The 24,219-nt window shown below is 43.8% G+C and overlaps 1 protein-coding gene and 1 pseudogene across 3 annotated transcripts in view; one reads left to right on the top strand and one right to left on the bottom strand.

Annotated features, from left to right (window-relative positions):
- The window catches only part of LOC135550848 (calpain-5-like), a 71,328-nt gene that overhangs the window by 13,308 nt on the left and 33,801 nt on the right, over nucleotides 1-24,219 (bottom strand). For all 3 annotated transcript variants that reach the window (XM_064982012.1, XM_064982011.1, XM_064982013.1), the window contains 3 exons: nucleotides 21,757-21,888; nucleotides 9,874-10,082; nucleotides 6,752-6,944 (listed from right to left, as the gene is read on the bottom strand). In XM_064982012.1, the coding sequence (XP_064838084.1) occupies nucleotides 6,752-6,944; nucleotides 9,874-10,082; nucleotides 21,757-21,888 (534 nt within the window). The remainder of the gene's footprint in view (nucleotides 1-6,751; nucleotides 6,945-9,873; nucleotides 10,083-21,756; nucleotides 21,889-24,219) is intronic.
- LOC135548990 (olfactory marker protein-like) lies at nucleotides 12,808-13,298 on the top strand (annotated as a pseudogene).

Below are 24,219 nucleotides of genomic sequence, written 5' to 3' on the forward strand. Positions count from 1 at the left end.
CCTCGCTTCGCGTTCCTAGGAAACTATGCAGTATTTTATTTTTTTTACATGTTTTTTCTTACATTGGTACCCCAGGTAATCTTAGGTTTTATTACATACAATCGGGAGGCACTACTGGATTAAAGAGCAACGTCAACTCACCATCACTATGATCAATAATACGACTTTCCCGAAGCGGATCCTGTGTTTTGCCCACCACCCAGGACAATAGATCGGATCCCAGCCGGCGAACCAAAACAACGTCGCCGTAAAAGGGGCAGACAAAGCGGTCTTCTGGTCAGGCTCCTGAGACGGGCACATCTTGCACCGCTCCCGAGCATACTACTCGCCAATGTCCAGTCTCTTGACAGCAAGGTTGATGAAATCCGAGCAAGGTTAGCATTCCAGAGAGACATAGGAAACTGTAACGTTCTTTGCTCCACGGAAACATGGCTCACTTGAGACATGCTATCGGAGTCAGTACAGCCAGCTGGTTTCTTCACTCATCACACCGACATAAACAAGCATCTTTCTGGTAAGAAGAGGGGTGGGGGGGGTATGCCTTATGATTAACGAGACGTGGTGTGATCATAACAACATACAGAAACTCAAGTCCTTCTGTTCACCTGACTTAGAATTCCTCACAATCAAATGTTGATATATTCCGCATATATTTCCCCCAAGCAGACACATCGACGGTCCTGAACTAACTTTATTTGACTCTATGTAAACTGGAAACCACATATCCTGAGGCTGCATTCATTGTAGCTGGGGATTTTAACAAGGCTAATCTGAAAACAAGACTCCCTAAATTCTATTAGCATATTGATTGTGCTACCAGGGCTGGTAAAACACTGGATCATTGTTATTCTAACTTCCGCGACTCATATAAGGCCCTCCCCCGCCCTCCTTTCGGAAAAGCTACCACAACTCCATTTTGTTGCTCCCAGCCTATTCAACGCTGGTCCAACCAATCTGATTCCACACTTCAAGATTGCTTCGATCACGTTGATTGGGATATGTTCCGAATACGCTCATTCGGTGAGCAAGTTTATTAGCAAGTGCATCGGCGATGTCGTACCCACAGCAACTATTGAAACATTCCCAAACCAGAAACCGTGGATTGATGGCAGCATTCGCGCGAAACTGAAAGTGCGAACCACTGCTTTTAATAAGGGCAAGGTGACCGGAAACATGACCGAATACAAACAGTGTAGCTATTCCCTCCGCAAGGCAATCAAACAAGCTAAGCGTCAGTATAGAGACAAAGTAGAGTCGCAATTCAACGGCTCAGACACAAGCGGTATGTCGCAGTCAATCACAGATTACAAAAAGAAAACCAGCCCCGTCGCGGACCAGGATGTCTTGCTCCCACACAGACTAAACAACTTCTTTGCTCGCTTTGAGGACAATACAGTGCCACTGACACGGCCCGCTACCAAAACCTGCAGACTCTCCTTCACTGCAGCCGACGTGAGTAAAACATTTAAACGTGTTAACGTGTTAACATATTCAATCAATCCTTATCCCAGTCTGCTGTTCCCACATGCTTCAAGAGGTCCACCATTGTTCCTGTTCCCAAGAAAGGTAAGGTAACTGAGCTAAACGACTAACTGCCCCGTAGCACTCACTTACGTCATCATGAAGTGCTTTGAGAGACTAGTCAAGGACCATATCACATCCACCCTACCTGACACTGTAGACCCACTCCAATTTGCTTACCGCCCAATAGGTCCACAGACGACGCAATCGCAACCACACTGCACACTGCCCTAACCCGGGATCGATATTGATATAACAGCCAGTGAAAGTGCAGGGCGCCAAATTCAAAAGTATCTCATACCGTTTTAAAGGTAATCTTGGTGTTAATCCCACCACAGTGTCCGATTTCAAATAGACTTTACAGCGAAAGCACCACAAACGATTATGTTAGGTCACCACCAACCCACAGAAAAATTCTGCCATTTTTCCAGCGAAAGAGAGGAGTCACAAAAAGCACAAATAGAGATAAAATAAATCACTAACCTTTGATGATCTTCATCAGATGACACTCATAGGACTTCATGTTACACAATTCATGTATGTTTTGTTTGATAAAGTTCATATTTATATAAAAACATCTCAGTATACATTGGCGCATTACGTTCACTAGTTCCAAAAACATCCGCTGATATTGCAGAGAGCCACATCATTTTACAGAAATAATCATTATACATTTTGATAAATACAATTATTCGACATGGAAATACCTCTCCTTAATGCAACCGCTGTGTGAGATAAAAAAAAAACGGAAAACGGAAAAACCCAAACCATGCAATAATCTGAGACGGCGCTCAGAATTGTTGTTTTTTATCCGCCATGTTGGAGTCAACAGAAATCAGAAATAACATTATAAATATTCCCTTTTCTTTGATGATCTTTATCAGAATGCACTCCCAGGAATCCTAGTTCCACAATAAATGTTTGTTTTGATCAATAATGTCCATTATTTATGTCCAAGTAGCTGCTTTTGTTAGCGAGTTTAGTACACAAATCCAAATGCTCGTGCAGGTCCAGCCAAACGTCGGACGAAAACTACAAAAAGTTATATTACAGGTCGAAGAATCATTTCAAACTAAGTATAGAATCAATCTTTAGGATGTTCTCATAAATCTTCAATAACGTTCCAACCCGGAGAATTCCACAGTCTGTAGAAAAGCAATGGAACACAGGTGGCTATCATGTGAAATGCGTGTGACCAGGACCTGGCTCTCTGCCAGACCATTGACTCAAACAGCTCCCATCTGGCTCCAAATCCCAGTAGAAGCCTCATTCAAGATTCTAAAGATGGTTGAAGCCTAGTGGAAGCCTTAGGAAGTGCAACATAACCAACATCCCACTGTGTATTCAATAGGGGTTTGGTTGAAAATCGACCAACCTCAGATTTCCCACTTCCTGTTTGGATTTCTTCTCAGGATTTTGCCTGACATATGAGTTATACTCACAGACATCATTCAAACAGTTTTAGAAACTTCAGAGTGTTTTCTATCCAATACTAATAATAACATGCATATATTAGCAACTGGGCCTGAGGAGCAGGCTGTTTACTCTGGGTACCTTTCATCCAAGCTACTCAATACTGCCCCTGCAGCCATAAGAAGTTAACGGGGACAAACTCTGTTTTAAAAATATCCATACCATTTGTTGATCACACATTCTCTAGTGAAGCTCTCATATGGGCAGCAAGTATGAGACAGCAGAGAGAATAGAGCATAGAGAATAGAGAGAATGATTTGCATAAGCGAGAGACGTGCATTGATAAAGCAACCTATGGATTACATTCAGGAATGTTCATGCGAGACAGGAGTCAGGATTTTAGGTTTCAGTGGGAATGGAACTAGATAGGGAAATAGCCTAGGCTCTAGGACAGGAGAAGATAGAATCTTCCCACATGCCTCTGAATTATTAACAGGCAATGTCTGTGACAGAGATGCCTATGTAGTGAATTGTGCATAGGCCTATCAAATGTGTGACTGCCTGAAGAGTTAAAAGGTACACGCTATTTTATAGGCTAAACTGTAGGGGCTTCCTGTAGGGTTTATTAACTGCATTCAGGTCGCGTCCATTATGTGTGTGCTTTGAATTTATTTGACCTTTATTTAACTAGGCAAGTCAGTTAACAACAAATTCTTATTTTCAACGGCAGGCTAGGAACAGTGGGTTAACTGCCTTGTTCAGGGGCAGAACGACAGATTTTTACCTTGTCAGCTCGGGATTCAATCTTGCAACCTTCCGGTTACTTGTCCAACGCTCTAACCACTGGCTACCTGCCGCCCCCAGATGTGGTGACTTTGTGTGAAGTAGGCTTTGCGACAACCTGTTTGGATAATTAGCTATTGAATTTTTTGCTCATCTGATGCTGCGCATGTTGTGTATTTTGTGGAATTGCATTAGTTCGACATTGGGGAAAAACTTTGTAACTGACATTACATTTTTCTGGACATGTGAAGAATGTTCCAGGGACAGTCCCTGGATCCCAATTACCCATGTTAATCCATAATTCTGACTGTAACCCTACCCCTAGGTGTTCCTTAGATTTTATTGATGTTTTCCACACATTTTCCACACATTTCCTGATTGGGACAATAAAGAAATTGATCCTGTATACTGTACACACTCATACAAATTAAGTATCATCAGTAAAGTATAGGATGATTAGATGGAAAATTTTCCTCTTGCAAAGATACACTAACTATAACTTTTGAAATAGACGGGATGGCACATTATCATGACAATTGCCAAATATTGCAACTGCAAAACTATTTTTCCCCTAAATAGCAGGGCACTATTAACCCACAATGCAGCAACATGTTTTGCAATGGAAAACAAAACGTACAGGTATTGTAGTACCTCCCTGTTTCAAAGCATTTTCTTAAAGTTTTGTACTGAACATGACTGTGATCGCGTAACAGACTAACCTGAGACACCGCACATTGAGTCTATACTGGTGCCCCCTCGAGTAGCCTCGTTACTGTTATTTTATTGTTGCTCTTTAAATATTTGTTATTTTTCTATTTTCTTATTTTTTTCATTTGTCATTTTATTTATTATTTACTTCAGTTTATTTAGTAAATACTTTCTTAACACTTTTTTTCTTTAAACTGCATTGTTGGTTAATCTTGCGACTCTCAAACCTCGGATCCGGTAGCGTAATCATCGCCTCAAACGAATTAGCATAACGCAGTGGACATAAATATCCCTGGAAAATCTTCCTATTCATGAAAATCACAAATGAAATATATTGAGACACAGCTTAGCCTTCTGTTAAACACTGTCATCTCAGATTTTCAAAATATGCTTCACAGCCAATGCTAGACAAGCATTTGTGTAAGTTTATCATAGCCCTAGCTAGCAGCAGGCAACAATTTCACGAAAATAAGAAAAGCAATCAAATTAACTTCTTCGATATAGGGGGCGCTCTTTTAATTTTTGATAAAAAACTTTCCCGTTTTAAACAAGATATTTTGTCACGAAAAGATGCTCGACTATGCATATAATTGACAGCTTTGGAAAGAAAACACTCTGACGTTTCCAAAACTGCAAAGATATTGTCTGTGAGTGCCCCAGAACTAATGCTACAGGCGAAACCAAGATTAAATTTCATACAGGAAATGCCCCAGATTTTGAATGCGCTGTGTTCCAATGTCTCCTTATATGGCTGTGAATGCGCCAGGAATGAGCCTACACTTTCTGTCGTTTCCGCAAGGTGTCTGCAGCATTGTGACGTATTTGTAGGCATATCATTGGAAGATTGACCATAAAAGACTACATTTACCAGGTGTCCGCTTGGTGTCCTCCGTCGAAATTATTGCGCAATCTCCAGCTGCGTCCACTTTTCCATTAGGTTCAGAGGAGAAAGTCAACTGCCACGAATGATTTATCATCGAATAGATAGGTGAAAAACACCTTGAGGATTGATTCTAAACAACGTTTGCCATGTTTCTGTCGATATTATGGAGTTAATTTGGAAAAAAGTTCGGCGTTGTAATGACTGAATGTTCGGGTTTTTTCTTAGCCAAACGTGATGAACAAAACGGAGCGATGTCTCCGATACAAATAATCTTTTTGGAAAAACTGAACATTTGCTATCTAACTGAGAGTCTCCTCATTGAAAACATCCGAAGTTCTTCAAAGGTAAATGATTTTATTTGAATGCTTTTCTTGTTTTTGTGAAAATGTTGCCTGCTGAATGCTAGGCTTAATGCTATGCTAGCTATCAATACTCTTACACAAATGCTTGTGTAGCTATGGTTGAAAAGCATATTTTGAAAATCTGAGATGACAGTGTTGTTAACAAAATGTTAAGCTTGTGAGCCAATATATTTATTTCATTTCATTTGCAATTGTCATGAATAGTTAACGTTGCGTTATGCTCATGAGCTTGAGGCTATGATTACACTCCCGGATACGGGATTGCTCGACGCTAGAGGTTAAATCATTTACCTTTGAAGAACTTCGGATGCTTTCACTCAGGAGACTCCCAGTTAGATAGCAAATGTTCCTTTTTTCCAAAAATATTATTTTTGTAGGCGAAATAGCTCCTGTTTGTTCTTCACATTTGGCTGAGAAATCGACCGGAAAATGCGGTCACTACAACGCCAAACTTTTTTCCAAATTAGCTCCATAATATCGACAGAAACATAGCAAACATGGCAACCGTTGTTTAGAATCAATCCTCAAGGTGTTTTTCACATATCTATTCGATAATATATCCTGACTGGTTTCTCATTTGAAGCGATTGGAAAAATGGCTACTTCTGTACTTTACGCAGGATTTTCTGCGGGAGCCATCATGTGACCACCTGCTCAATGTGGTCCCTTACGGCTATTCTTCAACATAAATGTGTAAAAAGATGTCACAATGCTGTAGACACCTTGGGGAATACGTAGAAAGTAGTACACCTGTTGTATTTGGCACATGTGACATAGCAAATTTGATTTGACATGACCCCCTTGCACTCCCCTCATGATGATACAAAATGTCTGTCTTAGTCCAGATCTTCCGGTTTCCACTAGCTTCTATTGCCACAAAGTCAGATTCCACAACCACAAAGTAAAAATTGGCATAATTTAAAAAAACTTTTTGATCTTAGTTTAATAAGTTTAGCAGTATGGTTAGGGTTAAGGTTAGGTTTGAAATCAAATTTTAAGAAGATAAATTGTAGAAATGAGCAGGGTTTATGTCTTTGTGGGTATGAAAGCTGGTGACGACCAGATCTTCCCGACTGACTCACCCGGATGGAACAGCTGATGAGGCCATCCCGGTTGTGGACCTTCAGTACTCTCTCAAACAGCTGGTTGCGGGCCACCTCGTCCGTGGCCATCTGGCTCTCCAGCAGGTCCATAGGCTCCGACACACCCCCCGTGAAGTCCACCAGTGCATCCGCCGTATTCCCACCGTCCAGGGCCTCGTAGCAGCCGTATACTCTGCAGGGACGGGGGGGGAGGAGGGATTTAATGAATTAAATAAAATACACTCAACAAAAATATAAATGCAACAAAGATTTTGTTGAGTTACAGTTCATATAAGGAAATCAGTCAATATAAATAAATTCATTTGGACCTAATCTATGGATTTCACATGACTGAGAATACAGATATGCATCTGTTGGTCACAGATAACTTAAAAAAACGTAGAGGTGTGGATCTCAAGTGGCACAGCAGTCTAAGGCACTGCATCGTCACTACTGACCCGGTTTCAATCACAGGCTGTGTCACAACTATCCATGACCGAGAGTCCCATAGGTCAGAGCACAATTGGCCCAGCGCCGTCCTGGTTAGGGAAGTGTTTGGTTGGGGGGGCTTTACTTGCCTCATCACGCTCTTGCGACTCCTTGTGGCGGGCCGGGCGCCTGCAGACTTCGGTCATCAGTTGAAGTTTCCTCCGACACATTGGTGCGGCTTGTTTCCTGGTTCAGCGGGCGGGTGTTAAGAAGTGCGGTTTGGCAGGTCATGTTTCGGAGGATGCATGACTCGACCTTCGCCTCTCCCGAGCCCGTTGGGGAGTTGCAGCAATGAGAAAAAATTGTAATTGGATCGTAATTGGATATCATGAAATTGGGGAGAAAATGGGGGTAAAATACAACAACAAAGAAACACCCAGTATCTAGTGTGACCACCATTTGCCTCATGCATCTCCATTGCATAGTTATTCAGGTTATTGATTGTGGCCTGTGGAATGTTGTCCCACTCCTCTTCAATGGCTGTGCAAAGTTGCTGGATATTGTCAAGAACTGGAACACGCTGTCGATCCAGAGTATCCCAAACGAAGGTGCTCAATGAGTGACATCAAATCAAATTTATTTCTAAATTTGTGACATCAGCTGATGTCACAAAGTGCTGTAGAGAAACCAGCCTAAAACCCCAAACAGCAAGCAATGCAGGTGTAGAAGCACAGACATGTCTGGTGAGTATGCAGGCCATGGAAGAACTGGGACATTTTCAGCTTCCAGGAATTGTGTACAGATCCTTGCGACATTGAGCCTTGCATTATCATGCTGAAACATGAGGTGATGGCGGCGGATGAATGGCAGAGCAATGGGCCTCAGGATTCCATCACAGTATCTCTGTGCATTCAAATTGCCATAGATAAAATGCAATTGTGTTCGTTGTCCATAGTTTATGCCCGCCCATACCATAACCACACTCTCATCATGGGTCACTCTGTTCACAATATTGACATCAGCATACCGCTTGACCACACAACGCCATGCACGCTGTCTGCCATCTGCCTGGTACAGTTGAAACCGGGATTCATCCATAAAGAGCAGACTTCTTCAATGTGCTAGTGGTCATCGAAGGTGAGCATTTGCCCACTGAAGTTGGTTACGATGCCAAACTGCAGTCAGGTCAAGACCATGGTGAGGACGACAAGCACGCAGATGATCTTCCCTGAGACGGTTTCTGACAGTTTGTGCAGAAATTCTTAGGTTGTGCAAACCCACAGTTTCATCAGCTGTCTGGGTGGCTAGGTGCAGACGATCCTGGAGGTGAAGAAGCCGCATGTGGAGGTCCTGGGCTGACGTGGTTACACATGGTCTACGGTTGTGTGGCCGGTTGGACATACTGCCAAATTCTCTAAAACGACAAATTGAGGCGGCTTATGGTAGAGAAATTATATAAAATTCTCTGGCAACAGCTCTGGTGGAAAATCCTGCAGTCAGCATGCTAATTGAACACTCCCTCAAAACTTGATACATCTGTGGCATTGTGTTGTGTGACAAAACAGCACATATTTGAGTGGCCTTTTATTGTCCCCAGCACAAGCTAATGATCATGCTGTTTAAAGCAGCTTCTTGATATGCCACTCCTGTTAGGTGGATGGATTATCTTGGCAAAGAAGAAATGCTCACTAGCAGGTATGTAAACAAATTTGTGCAAAACATTTTAGAGAAATATGTTTTTGTGCATATGGAACATTTCTGGGATTTTTTATTTCAGCTCATGAAACATGGGACCTTTACATGTTTTGTTTATATTTTTGTTCAGTATAAAAATAATATATGCCATTTAGCAGAAACTTTAATCTAAAGAAACTTAGTCATGCGACATGAATTTTACGTATGGGTGGCCCCGGGAATCGAACCCACAATCGAAACCCACAATCCTGGCGTTGGAAGGGCCATGCTCTTCATCTGAAGTCAAATATCCCTCTATCAATGTTGTCTACAATGCACAGTTGACATCTGGATGACAAAGGAGCCTAGATTCTTAAACAGCATTCCCATTCTGATATTCTGCCCAATTATTGGCAAAAGAGCTACTATGATTGATCAAAAGAACAATTATTGGAAAAAGATCAGAATCGGGCTGCCAGTGTAAATGCAGCCTTAGTTGACTGCAAATCTTAATATGTGACTCTACATCTTAATCAAAAGGACAGTGAATAGTACATATTTTGAATCAGTCAAAATATTGATAGAAGTACATAATAGATTATTAGGTCTTATTATAAGACATGCTTACAACATGTTATAAAGCATTGAACCTACAGGCGTTAAGTAAAGTGTTACCAATTGGAAATATTTATTACATTGAGGGAGTGCGTCTTCGTTCTAAAGATTTTTTCTGCATACCTCAAATATTGGGAGACTTAAACATAGCATCAGATCTTTAATTAGATGACATTCCCTAAGGGCTGCTACAGTACTCTCTCTTTATCCCTGTCCCATAGGTGTTCATTTCATTTTAATGTTGTTGTTTTTAACTCAGACTTTACATCATATTCCCAAATTGGGACAATATATAGATTGATGGACACATGGATTGAATAATACATTTTTCTCCAAGACAGTACCACACATTTCCCAATTTGTACAATAAAGTCATTGACTGATTGAGTGATTCATTGACTAACTTCGCATAGGCCTTCTCCACCAGTGCGCTCCAGAACTCGTTACTGTCATCTGAGTGGCAGTAGACCAGCTGGTTGTCCACCGTGGGCAGCCGGTCGTCAATCACCACGTCCACCCACTCGCCAAAGCGCCAGAAGCGGAAGTGGAAGATTCCGGCATATGACTCAGGCGTCTCTGTGTCCCACTCCTGCTCCTTCCAGTCTGGGATGACCTAAAGGGAGGGCAGGGTGGAGGGGGAAGTATGGGGGGTGGAGAGGATGGAGTGGAGGAGGTCGGAGAAGGTGTAGGTGGAGGGATAAGAGGTTGGGAATGAGGGAGGCAATGGGTGGGCAAAGGGAGGAGGGGGTGGATGGTGGAGTGGGAGAGGGAGGAGAGAGGTGGAGGGTGTGGGAAAGTAGGAGAGGGAGGAGAGGGGTGGAGGGTGGAGTGGGAGAGGGAGGAGAGAGGTGGAAGGTGTGGGAAAGTAGGACAGGGAGGAGAGGGGTGGAGGGTGGAGTGGGAGAGGGAGGAGAGGCGTGGAGGGTGTGGAAAAGTAGGAGGGGGAGGAGAGGGTGGAGGGGGGAGAGAGTGTGGGAGTGGGAGGAGAGGGGGCATGGGAAAGGTAGGAGAGGGAGGAGAGGGGTGGAGGGTGGAGTGGGAGAGGGAGGAGAGGGGTGATGGGGGAGTGGGAGAGGGAGGAGAGTTGGTGGAAGGTAGGAGAGGGAGGAGAGGGGTGTAGTGGGAGAGGGAGAGGGAGGAGAGGGGTGGAGGGTGTGGAAAAGTAGGAGGGGGTGGAGGGGGGAGAGAGAGTGGGAGTGGGAGGAGAGGGGGCGTGGGAAAGGTAGGAGAGGAGGAGAGGGGTGGAGGGTGTGGAAATGCAAGAAGAGTAGAGGGAGGAAAAAGAGAGTGTTGGTTATATTATGAAAGCCGAACCTACAAGTTGTGTGTCGGCCGAACTCATAAATACACACCCTCTTGTGAGTGAGGCTGTCATCCCCGCTGGAGCACACCTCGTGCCCCCACCTGGTCCCCTCTAGGCCGGCCGATGCGTTCCGGAGTTTTAGGGGAACATTTAATGTAATTTATCACCAGGACTCTGGCTAGCATAAATCCAGAGCGAGAACAGGTGGAACAGAACACACTGCTGGGGAACGATTCGAGCTGCATGGAACTACCTGCCAGTCATCCCCTTCCCAGTGGCTCCCCCTCAGACTGCGGGTGGGGTGTATGGCACAAATAAGGTCACAGTTAAGGCGTCCGCATACATCAGTTACACTGTACTTGGAGATACATGCTGGGGAGTGGTGGACTAAGAGCCCTGGTCGGTAGGTAGGTTCTAGCTGTGTGGTTCCGATGGGCCCTTCCTTCTGCTGATTGAGGGGCTTTTCTGTGTGTGTTTGTGTGTGTGTGTAGTAGCGGCTCCTTTAAGAGGAGAGGATAAAAGAAACAGCACTGCACCATGGAAACCCCGAGTCATTTGTGAGCTACCACCCCCCCCCCCCCCGCCCCTCTTGCTCTCTCTGGCTCCTTTTTCTCTGACTTTGGCCTGGAGGGAGAGAGAGAGAGCAAGGGAAGGTAAGAGAGAGAGCGAACGAGAGTGAGAGTGAGAGAGAGCGAGAGAGAGAGAATGAGAGAGAGAACGAGAGAGAGAGAACGAGAGAGAGAGAACGAGAGAGAGAACGAGAGAGAGAGCGAAAGAGAGCGAAAGAGATCGAGAGAGAGAGAGAGAGAGAGAGAGAGAGAGAGAGAGAGAGAGAGAGAGAGAGAGGAATATCCATCTTGGCTTTCATCCAGAACACAATAAAGCTCTATAATAACTCTACTCTGCGAAGGATGGAGTGGCCAGAAACAGCAGCTCCATCCACCCCTGCAGTCCCCTCCTCCCATCCCATAACACAATTTTCAGGCAGTGGTGCCCATCAGACCAGACACACAGAGGTACCCCATCACCTGGTCCATATTTAATAGTGCACACTGTAGCAAAACATTTGGCAATAGAAAATTAAAATGAGCGCAACTTGATGGACAATTTGAGGTAGTCCCTCCCTATTTCAGTCTGTTCTGCGGCTAATGAATACGGCCCAGAGGGGAAATGTTTTGAACATAGCAGATAGACATAGAACGTTTAACACAGTTTCTATCTGACAGACAATCATATATCTGTTCTATCTGATACATTTCAATCTGAAGTTGAAGGCTTGCGTCCCCTTGTGTTATGAGCATCGGAGGCTGGTGGTGGGAGATTTCAGAGGACTTGGCTCATTGTAATGGCTGTAATCGAATGAACGGAAAGGTATCAACCACATTCCATTTGTTTGATACCATTCCATTCCAGTGACACCAGCCCTCCACGGGTCACTTGGCAGACACACCAAATATTGCAGATTTCGGTCATACTTAGCAGAATACAGCATGTAGTGAGAGAGGCAGGCCTCCACTAGCCAAGCACAACGATGGAACAAATGTGAGATAAATATGTGACAACCACACAACTGTCCCTGGTTTCCACAAGGGAAATCTCAACTTCTCCCCCGCAGACGTCATTAGCTCCAGTTGCCTAGTGTCTAATGCTCATCTTGCCAAATAAGAACACCAAGACGGCAAGACCCACCACCCGTCTAAGGGTATTAAAGCCATTCGCGAGAGTCTTCCACACACTAACTGACTAGTTGACACACCAACTGACACACTAACTGGTTAACTGACACACTAAATGACTAACCGACACACTAACTGACACATTAACTGACTGGCGAGAGAGGAAGAAAAGAAGAGAGAGAGAGAGAGAGAGAGAAAGAGAGAGACAAAGATGCTGAGAACGTGACAAAGAGAGAGTGAGAGATAGAGGGGATTCCTGAGCGAGTGAGAGGACTCAGCCAGCCAAAGCATGATCGAGCCTTCACCCACTTTTCGAACCATCAAACACTTGAAGCTCGACCTCTTGAACCCAAAACAACATGGCTTCCCAAACCACACTGGAGCTGCCCTTCCAGCCCGACCTCCATCTGACCGAGGTGATGCGCCAGAGGGTCCAGTCTCTGCAGCAGCGCGGCGGAAAGCGCCAGAACGGTGAGCGTCTCCTCCAACCCCACAAGGCTGTTTACCACCTAGACTTCTCCCTGCATGCTTTGCACATCACCCCTGGGGCGTGTGGCTGGCACGTCCGGGCCGCCTCACTGTGATTGCCACCTCGCAACTCTGGACGCCTGACCTCACCCACTTGATGAACCGCCAGCTACTGGACCCAGCGGGGGTGTTCTGGCGAGTCGAGGGCTATGGCGACGACACGCCTGTGCACCACTACGAGGCGGACGGCCAGGAGTTTGGTGAGCGGATCGCTGATTTAGAAAAGGTGAGGAAGACAATGTACTTCCTGCTGGCGTTTGAGGAGGGTGTTGGTCCCGACATCTTTGAATGTTCCATCAGTTTCCAGGTGGGCCAGAAGTGAAGACTGCAGGAGGAAATGGCGGCATGAAGGCAAGTTACAAGGCAGCCATTTTGGAAATGTTTTCTTTAGTCATCTGGCATTATGAGCAAGTGCTTTCCTTTTTTTGTCTTTCATCATGTTTTTCCATGACCATCCTTCCTTCCTTGTCGGAGCACAATTTAGTTTTTCCTTTCAAACTTCACACTGTCATTTTCTACATACAGTATAATATTTCTCCTTAAAAGGACACATAAACCGAGCGACCAGAGGGACCACAACCCTTCACGTCCTCTGGGGTGGAAGGAGGATAACACCTCAACACCACCACTCCCATGTCTCAATTGCTTCCTTCCTTCAACTCTCATCCATCTCTTTATTTTCCTGTCTTCCATTTTAACATGGTACGACCGGCATCAAAACATAACAGAACCTTGTTTTGGATTGCAATATGTCCTTTTCTACTGTCTACTTTAGGTAGGTTTTCCATAGGGATTCAGGTACTTGTATCTGATCAAAACAACAGAGCATTTTGATGTCTGATGTTGAAATTACTATGAAGGATACAGCGTTTAGAGCCATACTGTAGAGTCAGTCGAGTCTAGAGATGTGATTATTCATTACTTGTAATGTTTGTTTGATACCATAAAATGACTAAAGCAGCTAATTAGAGAATGACTACTTGTAGGTCATTTATGTGCTGTTGAAATGGATTACTGATCTGAATAAATCAAAAGACAAAACTATTCTCTCCGTGGCATTTCTAACAGACTAGCAATACAATGTCAGCTCTGATGTTTTTCTATTACAAATTGTGTGTGTGCGCTGTGATTGTGTGTATGTGTACATGACTATCTGTTTGCATGTGTGTACTATCGAATTTCATTTTCTCTACTGCCGTCTGACAAAAGAGCAGGCTCGTCACAGATGACCTGACCTTGAGGAGGTTCCGGCTGTGTGTGGAGTCGTTCTCCTCCCACCTGAGGTGGCAGGCAGCAGAGAGGGATGCTGTACTGTAGTGTGGCAGCACAAACATAATACCCTAGTGGACAACAGGGTCCTATTTATTATACAACAAATGGAAGGAAACAGACAGAAAACAGCCAAAACTCATCCAAGAAGAAACGCTTTGGTTTTGGTTTTCTGGTGCAATTTCTTTGGTGCTCTGGTGTGCCCTAATGAACAAGACCCAGACTGGCTTCCTATTACCTCATCCATCTCCGTCTGGCCCGGGCCTCGGATGACTAACGAGCACGAAAGCGCCACGGGGGGGGGGGGAGCCTACACAGAGATATAGACGGGTAGTGGAGAGCAAGAGATGGAGGGGAAGGGAGAGAGAGAATATGTAGGAGAGAGACAGAAAGAAAGAGAGAGAGAGGAGAGAGATGGGCAGCACCCACACCCACTCATCCACTCATCCACCCACTCATCACAGAGGCCCGAATTAATGCCTGAAATCACTACCCACCAGTTAGATCGAATGTCTCACTATTTGCAGTTGACTACTTTTCTCCAAAATTAATCTCATCTCCATTCCTTTTGTCAGTAATGACAATGTGAAACTGAAATGCAGTAGCAGCAGAGTACAGTGACAGTCTCTTGAGTCTCAATTAAGCGAATGGCCTGCAGTCTTAAGTGTGTAATTATCAATCTGATCGCGTCTCCACTGTCCTTCTCTTCCTTATTCAATAATATCAGCTCACAGTCACACTTTTCCCTCTCATACTTACAGTTGCCTCTCACACACACCGCACCAACACTAATTAGCTAGGCCTGTGCACATACCAGGATCCTGGGGGATCTATATCTTAGTTGTTGTATGTATCGCTGCACCGTGCCAGGTGTCACTAAACCATCAATGCACTGCTTCCATCACATTCAGACTGTTCACACACACACACACACACACACACACACACACACACACACACACACACACACACACACACACACACACACACACACACACACACACACACACACACACACACACACACACACACACACAAAAATACAAACACAGGAAATCAAGGCAGCCATTGATATGTTGATATGGAATCAAGGTCTGTGATCTACAAATCAAAGTTCTTATGGATGCAACACGCTTACAAATATTGTCTGGGAATCCGACCTACAGACGAGGTCTCCCATAGGACGCATGGAGTCTCATCTAGGCGTGAATATATTTAAAATGCCTAATATTGGCCTAATGGCCAAGGAGAAAGTCAAAATAATAATGTACAGTTGAAGTTGGAAGTTTACATACACTTAGGTTGGAGTCATTAAAACGTGTTTTTCAACCACTCAACAAATTTCTTGTTAACAAACTATATTTTTGTCAAGTCTGTTAGGACATCTACTTTGTGCATGACACAAATACTTTTTACAACAATTGTTTACAGACGGATTATTTCACTTATAAATCAAAAGAAAATAACCAAGATCTCAGAAAAAAATTGTAGACCTCCACAAGTCTGGTTCATCCTTGGGAGAAATTTACAAACGCCTGAAGGTACCATGTTTATCTGTACAAACAATAGTACGCAAGCATAAACACCATGGGACCACGCAGCCGTCATACCACTCAGGAAGGAGACGTGTTCTGTCTCCTAGAGATGAACGTACTTTGGTGCGAAAAGTGTAAATCAATCCCAGAACAACAGCAAAGGACCTTGTGAAGATGCTGGAGGAAACAGCTACAAAAGTAGCTATATCTACAGGAAAATGAGTCCTATATTGACATAACCTGAAAGGCCGCTCAGCAAGGAAGAAGCCACTGCCCCAAAACCGCTATTAAAAAAGCCAGACTACGGTTTGCAACTACGCATGGAGACAAAGATCGTACTTTTTGGAGAAATGTCCTCTAGTCTAATGAAACAAAAATAGAACTGTTTGGCCATAATGACCATCGTTATGTTTGGAGGAAAATGTGGGAGGCTTGCAAGCCGAAGAACACTATCCCAAAAGTGAAGCACGGGGGTGGCAGCATCCTGTTGTGGGGGTGCTTTGCTGCAGGAGGGACTGGTGCACTTCACAAAATAGATGGCTTCATGTGGAAGGAAAGCTATATGGATATATTGAAACAACATCTCATTACATCAGTCAGGAAGTCAAAACTTGGTCACAAATGGGTCTTCCAAATGGACAATGATACCAAGCTTACTTCCAAATTGTGGCAAAATGGCTTAAGGACAACAAAGTCAAGGTATTGGAGTGGCCATCACAAAGCCCTGACCTCAATCCCATAGAAAATTTGAGGGAAGAACTGAAAAAGCATGTGCGAGCAAGGAGGCCTACAAACCTGACTTAGTTACACCAGCTCTGTCAGGGGAATGGGACAAAATCCACCCAACTTATTGTGGGAAGCTTGTGGAAGGCTACCCGAAACGTTTGACCCAAGTTAAACAATTTAAAGGCAATGCTACCAAATACTAATTGAGTGTATGCAAACTTCTGACTCACTGGAAATGTGATCAAATAAATAAAAGCTTAAATAAATCATTCTCTCTTCTATTATTCTGACATTTCACATTCTTAAAATAAAAAGTTGTGATCCTAACTGACCTAAGACAGGGAATGTTTACTTGGATTAAATGTCAGGAATTGTGAAAAACTGAGTTTAAATGTATTTGGCTAAGGTGTATGTAAACTACCGACTTCAACTGTACAATACCAGCCAAACGTTTGGACACACCTACTCATTCCAAGTGTTTTCTTTATTTTTACTATTTTCTACATTGTAGAATAATAACAAAGACATCAAAACTATGAAATGACACATATGGAATCATGTAGAACCCCAAAAAGTGTTAATCAAAATTATTTAATATTTGAGATTCTTCAAAGTAGCCACCCTTTGCCTTGATGACAGCTTTGCACACTCTTGGCATTCTCTCCACATTCATGGTAGACACCTGGAATTAATTTCAATTAACACGTGTGCCTTGTTAAAAGTTAATTTGTGGAATTTCTTTCCTTCTTAATGCGTTTGAGCCAATCAGTTGTGTTGTGACAAAGGTAGTGGTTGTAAACAGGAGATTGCCATATTTGGTAAAAGACCAAGTCCATATTATGGCAAGAACATCTCAAGTATGCAATGAGAAATGACAGTCCACCATTACTTTAAGACATGAAGGTCAGTCAATATGTCATTTGGTTTGCGCTTACTGGGACTATCATTTGTTTTTCAACAGGACAATGACCCAACACACCTCCAGGCTGTGTAAGGGCTATTTGACCAAGAAAGAGAGTGATGGAGTATTGCATCAGATGACCTGGCCTCCAAAATCACCTGACCTCAAACCAATTGAGATGGTTTGGGATGAGTTGGACTGCAGAGTGAAGGAAAGTAGCCAACAAGTGCTCAGCATATGTGGGAACTCCTTCAAGACTGTTAGAAAATCATTCCAGGTGAAGCTGGTTGAGAGAATGCCAAGGGTTTGCAAAGCTGTCATCAAGGAAACTTTGAAGAATCATTCAACTTTTTTGGTTACTACATGATTCCATGTGTGTTATTTCATAGTTTCGATGTCTTCACTAATATTCTACAATGTAGAAAATAGCAAAAATAAAGAAAATCCCTTGAATGAGTAGGTGTGTCCAAACTTTTGACTGGAACTGTGCATATTGATCTGTCTCTGTCCATCCCACCTCTCTCTGCCATTTTCCCCCTCTGCTTAAAGCTTAAGAGGACCATTTTACAAAGTCACAAAGTCACAAATGCACATGCGCAAACACACACACACTCTTTTAATTTCCAATATTCACTCCCAATATCTGCTGGGTGGATTGGCTAGGCTGTAAAATAAATAGCCTATTGATCCATCTGTCTCCATACAGGGTAAGAAATAATGGTGATATGGCTAACGCTGGCTAATGCTAGTTAACCAAATAATTTACCTTACCTAGGATAGGATAAAGTAATCCTTCTCACCCCCCCCCCTTAAATGATTTAGATGCACTATTGTAAAGTGGCTGTTCCACTGGATGTCATAAGGTGAATTCACCAATTTGTAAGTCGCTCTGGATAAGAGCGTCTGCCAAATGACTTAAATGTAAATGTAAATGTTATACTGAAGAGCTGCCACAACATGTCATAGTATGCCTACCTCTGTGACCAAATCAGTCGTTGCCCAGCCGCCAGAGTCCTAGCACCAGGTTTGCCGATACCCCTGACGGTCAGAAAAGACCAATCAAACTGCCATACCGATAGGGGAGCTCATTTAGTCCAGATGGATTTGGCTTGGGAGGACTACAGATAGAGTTCATTCGGAAAATATTCAGACACCTTGATTTTTCCCACTTTGTTACGTTACAGGCTTATCCTAAAATATATCAAGTGGTTTTTCCCCCTCTTCAATCTATATCCCCTAATGACAAAGCAAAAGCTGTTTTTTAGAAATAAAAAAATGAAATATCACATTTACATAAGTATTCAGACACTTTACTCAGTACTTTGTTGAAGTATCTTTGACAGTGATTACAGCCTCAAGTCTTCTTGGGTATGACGCTACAAGCTTGGCACACCAGTATTTGGGAAGTTTCTCCAAATATTCTCTGCAAATCCTCTCAAGCTCTGTCAGGTTGGATGGGGAGAGTCGCTGAACAGCTTTTTTCGGGTCTCTCCAGAGATGTTTGACCGGGCTAAAGTCCAGGCTCTGGCTGGGCCAGTCAAGGACATTCAGAGACTTGTCCCGAAGCCACTCCTGCAATCTCTTGGCTGTGTGCTTGGGATCGTTGTCCTGTTGGAAGCTGAACCTTTGCCCCAGTCTGAGGTTCTGAGAGATCTGGAGCAGGTTTTCATCAATGATTTAGATGCACTATTGTAAAGTGGCTGTTCCACTGGATGTCAGAAGGTGAATTCACCAATTTGTAAGTCGCTCTGGATAAGAGCGTCTGCTAAATGACTTAAATGTAAATGTAAATTGTACTTTGCTCTGTTCATCTTTCCCTAGATCCTGACTAGTTTCTCAGTCCCTGTCGCTAAAAATCATCCCCACAGCATGATGCTGCCACCACCATGCTTCACTGTATGGATGGTGCCAGGTTTCCTCCAGATGTGACGCTTGGCATTCAGGCCAAAGAGTTCAATCTTGGATTCATCAGACCAGAGAATCTTGTTTCTCATGGTATGAGAGTGCTTTAGGTGCCTTTTGGCAAACTCCAAGCGGGCTGTCATATGCCTTTTACTAAGTGGTTTTCCATCTGGCCACTCTACCATAAAGGCCTGATTGGTGGGAGGCTGCAGATGTGACTAAAATTACGGATGCAGTGATTGGTGCTCGTGCACATAATTCAATTACCTGAACACCCCCAGTAAAAATCCCATCTGAATAGGGCTAAGGGCTTAAGTTGTTATTAACACGTAAAAGCCTTCATAATGTCTTATAACAAAGCGTAAGCCCTATTTGGGCAGGATACGTTTTACAAGGGGAACTCAGGTAATGTAATTATGTCCACGAGCACAAATCACTATATCCATAATTTTTGTCCCAGCCGAATCTTTGATGTCAGCAATTTTTTATTGCCAAATATGTCAGTTGATTAAATGTCTTCAAAGAAATCAAAATGAAATCAAAATGTCCACTTAGGATGCAACACTGATTGACAATAAATTTCACATGCTGTTGTGCAAATGGAATAGACAACAGGTGGAAATTATAGGCAATTAGCAAGACACCCCCAATAAAGGAGTGGTTCTGCAGGTGGTAACCACAGACCACTTCTCAGTTCCTATGCTTCCTGGCTGATGTTCTGGTCACTTTTGAATGCTGGCGGTGCTTTTACTCTAGTGGTAGCATGAGACGGAGTCTACAACCCACACAAGTGGCTCAGGTAGTGCAGCTCATCCAGAATGGCACATCAATGCGAGCTGTGGCAAGAAGGTTTGCTGTGTCTGTCAGCGTAGTGTCCAGAGCATGGAGGCGCTACCAGGAGACAGGCCAGTACATCAGGAAAATGACCTCCAGCAGGTCACAAATGTGCATGTCTGCTCAAACGGTCAGAAACAGACTCCATGAGGGTGGTATGAGGGCCCGACGTCCACAGGTGGGGGTTGTGCTTACAGCCCAACACCGTGCAGGATGTTTTTCATTTGCCAGAGAAAACCAAGATTGGCAAATTCGCCACTGGCGCCCTGTGCTCTTCACAGATGAAAGCAGGTTCACACTGAGCAGGTTACAGACATGACAGAGTCTGGAGACGCTGTGGAGAACGTTCTGCTGCCTACAACATCCTCCAGCATGACCGGTTTGGCAGGTGGTCAGTCATGGTGTGGGGTGGCATTTCTTTGGGGGGCCGCACAGCCCTCCATGTGCTCGCCAGAGGTAGCCTGACTGCCATTAGGTACCGAGATGAGATCCTCAGACCCCTTGTGAGACCATATGCTGGTGCGGTTGGCCCTGGGTTCATCCTAATGCAAGACAATGCTAGACCTCATGTGGCTGGAGTGTGTCAGCAGTTCCTGCAAGAGGAAGACATTGATGCTATAGACTGGCCCGCTCATTCTCCAGACCTGAATCCAATTGAGCACATCTGGGACATCATGTCTCGCTCCCTCCACCAATGCCACGTTGCACCACAGACTGTCCAGGAGTTGGTGGATGCTTTAGTCCAGGTCTGGGAGGAGATCCCTCAGGAGACCATCTGTCACCTCATCAGGAGCATGCACAGGCGTTGTAGGGAGGTCATACAGGCACGTGGAGGCCACACACACTACTGAGCCTCATTTTGACTTGTTTTAAGGACATTACATCAAAGTTGGATCAGCCTGTAGTGTGGTTTTACACTTTAATTTTGAGTGTGACTCCAAATCCAGACCTCCATGGGTTGATAAATTTGATTTCCATTGATCATTTTTGTGTGATTTTGTTGCCAGCACATTCAACTATGTAAAGAAAAAAGTAGTTAATAAGAATATTTAATTCATTCAGATCTAGGATGTGTTATTTTAGTGTTCCCTTTATTTCTTTGAGCAGTGTAATCTTTAATGACAAAAAAATAATAACGGGGCAGTTTGGTAAAACACATTTTGCCCAAATCCTTCACTGGAAAAACGGACATGCTGGGGTAATAATTACATAACCGATGTATAGTACTAGTCCTGTGCCAATAGGGCTCTAGAACTGTATCATGGTACACACATCCAGAAGGTGTAGGATATACTAAAAAGATGTCATGAAAGAATGCTAGATACCCGCACATTCATTATTTTAACACAACCGAGTAGACCAGCAAAGTCTACTATGATACTCTACCTAAACCCCAGTCAGAGACGGCGTTATAAGCTTGGTAGAGTACTCCAACTCTGCCGAGAGTGTTCTAGAGAGGTGTTGATGTGGCCTAATGATGCCTCTGGTAAGATGTGTTTTCCCCTGTTTACCCCTTCTTCACCAGGTAATCTGTCCTAATGGGTACACTCGTACGTGGGTACAGTCATGGCACACATGCACATACACACACAGCCCTCCACCCCCACACTTACTTTGGACCACAGGGACTCTCTGGAGGCCAGGCTGGAGCACGCCGCCACAAACCAGCAGTTTCCCAGCTGGCCCTGGTGCAGGTCGTGCGCACTGATCCCATCCACAAACAGGTGAGGGTCCTCACAGAGCTCCTACACAGAGACAGAAGAGAATGAGAGACAGGGAAGGAAGGAAGGAGGGAGAAATAGAAAGACTACATGAGGTCTAGGGACCAAAACATATGTGGGTAGAAAGAAAGAAAGAAAGAAAGAAAGAAAGAAAGAAAGAAAGAAAGAAAGAAAGAAAGAAAGAAAGAAAGAAAGAAAGAAAGAAAGAAAGAAAGAAAGAAAGAAAGAAAGAAAGAAAGAAAGAAAGAAAGAAAGAAAGAAAGAAAGAAAGAAAGAAAGAAAGAAAGAAAGAAAGACAGATGGGTTTAGTGAGTTGCCAGGCCAGACATGGCCCGGGACTCTTTAATTACTGCTCCTAATCAATGGGGATTTAGATGAGGCACGCTCCACTTCTATCCTTCACACACAACATGCCTTTACCGACACAGACAGGAGAGAGAGAGAGTACCATGGATTGAGCAAATGAAGTTGAGAGAGAGACAGACATACAGACAGACAGGGAGGGAAAGAGAGAAAGAGTGAGGGGAGAGAGAGAGAGCACCCAGCCCCTTACAAGTGTCAGGTCTGGGAGGTGTTGTGGTGATTTATGGGTGAAGCAAGAGGAGGATCTACAGGGTCACGGCTTCATCTGGGCCATGCTAACCTGAGCCCCACTCGAACAACCTCTTCACACAGACAGCACTACAACTACCCCACATAGAGCTACAACTACCCCAGCCCTACAACACAGACAGACAGCACTTAAACTAACCCACATAGAGCTACAAAAGACAGAGAAACAGACAGAATTAAAACTAACCAAAGGTGCCAGACTGGTTCTGCTTTAGCTGTGATAACAAAAGTTGCATGGTTGAAGAGCATACCGTTAAGCCATACTGGTAACTATTAACTAGCAAATATCTATCTTAATGTGGGTCCTGGAGACCCAGATAATGCAGAAGTGACTGAAGCAGAGAAGACCTGAGTATGGAGACGCAGGCTACTAAGATTCCTTAGAGGATCCCAATAGTGATCTGCAGTCTATAGTGATGGATGGAAGACTGCAGGAATGACGTGGAGCGATATCCCCTATATAGTTCACTACTTTTGAGCAGGGTCGTTAGAGCTCTGGTCTGACGTAGTGCACTATATAGGGGGCATAGTACCATTTGGAGTGTGTTATTATCTACCTCTCCCTTTGGGTGGGATGTGTGGTTTCACACCCTCCAGGTGTGAGACAAGTGTTATTTTAAGCCAGTGTGTGTGTTGCTCCACACCAACAGTGTGCGAACCTGCCATCCTGGTGCCATCCTGCGGACGTCCTTCTCCCTCTCTCTCACTCTCTCTCGCATGGGAGTTTATCAAAAACTTGACTCGTTTTCAAATTCTTTGTGGATCTGTGTAATCTGAGGGAAATATGTGTCTCTCATATGGTCATATATTTGGTAGGAGGTTAGGAAGTGCAGCTCAGTTTCCACCTCATTTTGTAGGCAGTGTGCACATAGCCTGTCTTCCCTTGAGAACCAGGTCTGCCTATGGCGGCCTCTCTCAATAACAAGGCTATGCTCATTGAGTCTGTACATAGTCAAAGCTTTCGTTAATTTTTGGTCAGTCAGAGTGGGCAGGTATTCTGCCACTGTGTAGTCTCTATTTAGGGCCAAATATAATTCTAGTTTGCTAGTTTTTTGTTAATTTGTTCCAATGTGCATTATAATTATCTTTTGATTTGTCATGATTTGGTTGGGTCTAATTGTGTTGCTGTCCTGTCCTGTGGGGTCAAATCAAATCAAATTTTATTTGTCACATACACATGGTTAGCAGATGTTAACGCGAGTGTAGCGAAATGCTTGTGCTTCCAGTTCCGACAATGCAGTAATAACCAACAAGTAATCTAACTAACAATTCCAAAACTAATTTCTTATACACAGTGTAAGGGGATAAAGAATATGTACATAAAGATATGAATGTGTGATGGTGCAGAGCAGCATAGGCAAGATACAGTAGATGGTATCGAGTACAGTATATACATATGAGATGAGTATGTAAACAAGGTGGCATAGTTAAATTGGCTAGTGATACATGGATTACATAAGGATGCAGTAGATGATAGAGTACAGTATATACGTATACATATGAGATGAATAATGTAGGGTATGTTAACATTATATTAGGTAGCATTGTTTAAAGTGGCTAGTGATATATTTTACATCCTTCCCATCAATTCCCATTATTGAAGTGGCTGGAGTTGAGTCAGTGTGTTGGCAGCAGCCACTCAATGTTAGTGGTTGCTGTTTAACAGTCTGATGGCCTTGAGATAGAAGCTGTTTTTCAGTCTCTCGGTCCGAGCTTTGATGCACCTGTACTGACCTCGCCTTC

The sequence above is a fragment of the Oncorhynchus masou genome, chromosome 12 (assembly GCF_036934945.1).
Source record: "Oncorhynchus masou masou isolate Uvic2021 chromosome 12, UVic_Omas_1.1, whole genome shotgun sequence".
NCBI lineage: Eukaryota > Metazoa > Chordata > Actinopteri > Salmoniformes > Salmonidae > Oncorhynchus > Oncorhynchus masou.